Source organism: Phocoena phocoena, chromosome 19 (assembly GCF_963924675.1).
Source record: "Phocoena phocoena chromosome 19, mPhoPho1.1, whole genome shotgun sequence".
In the NCBI taxonomy this organism is placed as follows: Eukaryota; Metazoa; Chordata; class Mammalia; order Artiodactyla; family Phocoenidae; genus Phocoena; species Phocoena phocoena.
The window spans coordinates 8,094,262-8,100,261 of NC_089237.1; the positions used below are offsets into that span (position 1 = coordinate 8,094,262).

Consider the following 6,000-nt stretch of genomic DNA (forward strand, 5'->3'; position numbering starts at 1 on the left):
TTTTTCCCGACACTGTATGTTGGAAAATTCCAAGCCTACAGAGAAGCTGACAGAATAATACAATGAACACTCATGTACCCTTTCACCTAGAGTCACCAATCCTTAACATTTTCCCATCCATCTTTGTACTCTCTCTCCATACACACCCATGATCTGTGTGTGGGACTATGTGAATCATGACGTGTGTATCCCTGAACGTTTCAGCACGCACCTTCCTAAGAACAAGGACATTTTCCTACATGATCACAACGCCGGCATCATTGATACAATAAAATGAGCACTGATACAATAAAATGATCTAATAAACCATTCATTTGACACACGGTCCAGTTATCTCCAAAATATTCCTTTTGTTTAAAGTCTTATTAAGTTTGTTACGATATTGCTCGTGTTTTATGTTTTGGTTTTTTGGCCTCCAGGTATGTGGGATCTTAGCTCCCCGACCAGGGATGGAACCTGCACCCCCTGCATTGGAAGGCGAAGTCTTAACCACTGGACCACCTGGGAAGTCCCCCAAATATTCTTTATAGCTCCCCACACCCCCGCTCCACCCCCCCACCCCAAATCCAGAATCCAATCAGTGATCAGGCATTTCATTTGTCTTTCCTGTCTCTTTAGTCCCCTTCAATCTCGAACAGTCTCCCTGCCTGTGACATTGGCCAGCTGCCTCACAGGAAGTCCCTACTCCGTTTCTGAGTAGACTGAGGGCCCAAGCACCAGGATGTCTGAGTCCTGGCACACACAGAGCGATTTGACTCTAGTACTACTGAATGACACTTGACACTTTGCCCATGACCACTGTTTGGTATCCTATAATACAGCCTTGCTGGAATCCACATCTCCATTAGGTAAGAGGCCTGCACATCCTAAAATCCTAACCTATACCTCAGCACCCAAAAAGCACCGTTTCCTGGGCTTAAAAGGGACCAGCTCCTGTTCTTGACGTTGTTCTCCGTAATTCTTTGTGAGGGTGGGGCATGCCCACCCCCTCCCCTGCCCGCTCCCACACTAATCCCTCAGAGACAAATGACAAGAGGTTTCACAATACAACTCTGCCCTCTGCTCGGCCTCCCTGCCCTGGCTGCTCTGCCCGCATTTCTTCAGTCCCAGTTCAGCCTCCCAGCCCACGGAGGCCCTTCATGCGACTTGGTTCTCCTGCGCCGAGGGGCCTTTTCCCCATGGCCCACAGCCGCTGTGGAAGGCTGCTTCCCTGGGCTCTGGGTCCTTCTCAATAATCAGCTTTGTGAGGGTGGGCAGCAGCTGCCCCAGGCCTCCCAGGCCTCGCCAGGAAGGGAGGCGATTGGATTAGAATGGAAAATGCAGGGGGGAGGGGAGAGGGGAGTTAAGCGCCACTCTCCCGGGGCTGGGGCTGTGCCTTCCCGCTCTCAGCAGCTGGGGCTGCCCCCCCTCCACTCCCACTGCTGCTGCTCACTTAGGGGGAGGCTGGCTGAGGGCGTCCCTGCTGCTTTCCCAAACCCAGACTTGAGTTATTTTTCCCCAGTGGGCCTTCCGGTCTGCTCTCCAGGATTGGGCAGTGTGATCATCAGAAGAAAGCAGTGGGACCTGCTCTCGAAAATGCCCAAGTCCATTTCCAGACAGTTCCTAGCAGCTCCTTTCGGGGTAACGCCACCACCGGGAAGGCGGGGGAGTGGGTAACAGTGGGTATTTGTGTCCCCCAGCACCTGGCCCAGGGCCTTGTGCACAGCTGGAGTCGACGCGGGCTTGCTAGCTCAGAGAGGGCTGGAGACCTGAACCCAAGAGGGAAGGGCGAGACCTCCAAAGGAGGAAGTGGACTTAAACTTAATTCTCCCGTTGGGTGGATCACGTCAGGACAGGCCGTGGGGAGGAAGGAGGGACGCACAAGCCTCAACTGTCACAGTCATCTGCTCTGGCAGCACACCACCAGCTCCGAGGCTGTGTCCATCACACTAGCCTCCGTAAGGTGCCCTGTCCTTCGAAGCCCCCACTCGCCCTCACAGGACCTGCTTTCTCCCAGCCAGAGGCAAACCAGGGCTGCTTTTTAAAGAACCCTTACATAGATATCATACTGCCGAGAGCCTAGAGGCCTTGTAGAAAGTTCTTTCAGAAGTGCTGTAACCCAGAGGATCGAGATGACTGAGCACCACTAAGGGACATTTTATTTATTTATTTATTTTTGGCCGCGACATGTGGCATGCGGGATTCTAGTTCCCCGACCAGGGATCGAACCTGGGCCCCCTGCAGTGGGAGCGTGGAGTCTTAACCACTGGACCGCCAGGGAATCCCCTACAGAACATTTTAAACTTCAGTCCAGAAGCTGCCTCTGGGTGAAAAGGGGCCACTGTGTCGTCTCTAGGAGCGGGGCTGACTGAGAGCAAGTGGCAGCCTGGGAACAGCCCCTATACCTCCCCTGTTCCCAAGAGAATCCTAAATATGGGAGCAAACCTAACACGTCAGCACGCGTCCAAACCCCACCTGCCATCACCACAGGTGAGGTCAGCAAGAACCACAGGGCCTCGGTGCTCCCTGGGATGAACACAGCAGCTCTCCTCAGCCCGGTCAGAATACACTCTAATGACACAATTAGTCACCCTCTTGTCAAGCAAAGCGCCGGCTCACAGGGGGTCTGGAACAATTACTCAGCAAAGAGAAATGCCTCCGCCCAGCCTCGCTGCTTCCTCCTCCCTGCAAGGATTCTCTCCAGTATAAACCATTGTGTCCGGCAAAATTCAGAGTGGGCGCTGCAGACGTGCTCACAACGCACCAAAGCAGCTTGCTCACAGTTTTGACCGTCCTGGCCATCCTCCCTCCCAAGAAAGGGACCTCAGGAGTCAGAACAAGGCCTTCTGATCAGGCTCTGGACCCTTGCTGGTGGCCTGGAAGGGCAAAGGGTGCTGAAGTCCTGGGAAGGCGCCTGGCAACTAGGCTTCCAATCTAAAGAGATACATCAGAAAAAGTGTATCGGGCTGGGCAGAGGAGTGCCCACAAGCCATCAGACGCCCATCTGGATATCCTAGAGCAAGACGGCGGCCGCGGGGTCAGGACAGAGCTGCTGGACTGCAGAAGCAGGAGGGCGGCTTTGGGGGGCTCAGCTGTGCCGCAGGAGGGCCTTATCCTGCTTCCTCACTGCACACTGGCCCGACTGATCTGCAGCCCCTGGGAGAGCGTGCAACGCACCGTGCAGTTTGGAAACGGCAATAAAAAGGACTGCAATTGTCCGGTGCCTTTCTTTCAGTCCCACCCAATGGGTTTCACACATAAATGACTCAGGAATCTGGATTTCAAATTAGCCTAAAAAGAAAAGGCAGCTTTCCTTTCTTTCTTTTCTTTAAGTATTATATTTTCCACTATCAAGACAACTGTCATTGCAGCCCTTGAAACAAGCCACATGCACGTGGATTTGGGAACCCGTAGGCTGGAGGGTGAGGGGTGGGGGGTGGGGTATGACCCGTGCCGGGGGAGGAGAGGCCAAGAAGAGGAAAGCCAGCCAGGCGACAAAACACAACTCCGACAGGCTCGGCGACACTTCGTGGGGGAGGGCGTTGAATCTGCACGCCGGGACCTTCCCTTCCTGCCGTCCGCGGGCTCCTGCCCTCCCTGAGGCAGCCCGGCTCAAGACTGAGGGCCAGGTTCTCGGCTCTGCCGGGGGCGCCAGGGGGCGCCGAGCCGCGGAGGGTACCTGGCCCCAGAGTGGGAAGGGGCGCCCGGGAGGGCGGGTCCGTACCTGCCTCTCCTCGGCGGCCTGCTCCTCCGCCTCCGCCGGCGCCGCCGCGGACTCTTCCGGCGGCGCGGACTCGTCCGGCGGCGTGGGCTCGTCCGGCGGCTTGGGCTCCTCCGGCCCCTCGGGCGCGGCTGCCGGCTCCGCCGCGCAGGGGCCGAGCGGCGCGGCCGTCCCGCTGGCCTCGGCCGGGGTCGCGGACTCCGGGGGCGCGGGTTCCGGGGGGTCGGGGCTCGCGGCCGCCCCGCGCCTCACCAGCAGCCAGGCAAGCAGCAGCGCCAGCGCGGTGGCCAGCGCGGGCAGCGCGGCCAGCAGCTCCGCCGGCGCCTCCATCGTGCCGCGGCCGCCCGAGTGCCCGCCCGCTGGGACCCCGAGGGAGCGTGCCGCGCCGCGCCCCGCCTCGGGGCGGAGCCCCCGCCGCGCCCCGCCCCCGACCTCCCAGGACCCGGGGTGGGGGGTGGGGGTGACTCAAGCTGCTGGGGACCAGAGCCCTGGCCCCTTGGGAAGTGCTCCTGAGGCCCGAGAAGGGCCGAGCCCTCCCTGCCTGGGCAGGCCCGACGCTTTGGGCTTAGGATCCTTTTGAAAAGCAGTTTGAAATACCCAGTACTCCGGGGCCCTTTCAGCATCATTTTAGACCCGAGCAGGTCATCTTAGAGCACTTTGGAATTGCTAGCTGGGGAATGCTAAGGGCCAAGTAAAGACAGGAGGGTTCACTAGACGGTAGCTCTGGACTGCCTGTAAGACAATGAAAACACCAACTCTGCTTACTTTTAGCCACTTTATAGACACGTCACCAGCTGCTTTTACTCCTTGGGATTGCTCTGATACGTTTTCACAAAGAGGACGTTTCTAGGTGCTGGCCGGTGAAGGCCCCTTCCCGGTCTGGACCCAGCGGCCTTCCACACGGGCCTCAGGGTATGGAGGCTGCCCCCAAAGACGGGCTTCAGGAATTCAGCACCAGGTGCCGTGGGTCAACTCTATTTCCCCTACTGTCTTTCTTCTTCTCATAATTCTGGAATGTAGGAGGGTGGAATGAGGGAAAAGAAGCCTACTGTTTTTGTTTCTCCAGACCCTTCCAGGGCTGTCACTGAACAGTGTATGCTGGAGACAAATGCACTGCAACCGAAAACTTCATTTCCTACCACTCCCAAACACTGCTCTAGTTATTTTTGAAAAACAAGGAGTGGACAAAGTTTGTAAGGTATCATGCCAAACACAGGCCTCATATTGAAAAACCAGGGTTCCGGTTTTTGTTTAGGATGCATTTAATACGTTTTTAGAAAACGTACAGTGATATCTGATGTAAGCCAAGATGCCGGAAGGAGTGAGTGCCTTTTTTTTTTTTTTTGAAGAATTGCTTCTTTTTTCTTTGGCTCCGCCACACAGGGTGAGCTTAATCCTGCTGCATCACATAGTACTGGGGGGACACGCAGAAAGAATTTTAGTCGCAGTTGATGAAAGATGCCCCACGGCTATAAAATGTGGAGTGAGGTTTATCTCTTGGCTACTGGCTTTTGACCAGGGGGCACTTTCAGCCTAAGTGTTTGGGCCTTATTTTTGTCACCTGTCCACCTTGTTTTAAAATATACAGTTGACCCTTGAGCAACATGGGTTTGAAGTGCATGGGTCCACTTAGATGCGGGTTTTTTCCAATAAACGCATACTGTGGTACTACACAATCCGAGGCTGGCTGCAGAAACCAGAACCACAGATACAGAGGGCTGACTATATGTTTTTCTTGAATTTTCCACTGTGTGTAGGGAGGGTTGTTACCCCTAAACCCTGAGTGGTTCAAGATCAAGTGTATATCTAAGAGGTCCTATTGTGCAGACCAACTCAGTACACTTTATTGACTTTCGGATGAGTAAGAATGAAAACAAGGACAGGACAATGCAAACGACCCAACCCCAAATCAAGTTGCTTTATTTAAAATGATGAACAAGTTTCATCCCAGTGAAAAGTTAAAAATGCCAATCCAGTCGCGGCCCCACCGGCATTTGGTGGCAGACCCCACGGGTAAGACCCAAGCAGAACTAGGAGGCGCTCAGGGTGCTCTACGTGACCCCGGAGGAGACACCAGGCTCTCAGCAGACAGTCCCAGTTCCTCTGTAGTGTCCAGTCCCCGCGGAGACAGCAGGCAGGCGGGGCCAGCTCTCCTGCTCTCGGGAGAGCAGAGGATGGGGTCAGGTGCTCCAAGTTTTTGAACTTGAATCATGAGACAAAGTTGAGAGCCACCTCTGCAGTTCTCCTGCATACAATGTAACATCCGTGTAACCTCATGACAGAAGCCGGGGAGGGGTGGA

The 6,000-nt window shown here is 55.3% G+C and overlaps 1 protein-coding gene across 1 annotated transcript in view; it reads right to left on the bottom strand.

Moving 5' to 3' along the window:
• Window positions 1-4,030, bottom strand: part of MXRA7 (matrix remodeling associated 7) — a 28,243-nt gene extending 24,213 nt beyond the window's left edge. Inside the window, exon 1 of the mRNA XM_065897079.1 lies at window positions 3,704-4,030. Coding sequence (XP_065753151.1) covers window positions 3,704-4,030 — 327 coding nt within the window. The remainder of the gene's footprint in view (window positions 1-3,703) is intronic.
• Between the last annotated feature and the right edge of the window lie 1,970 nt (window positions 4,031-6,000).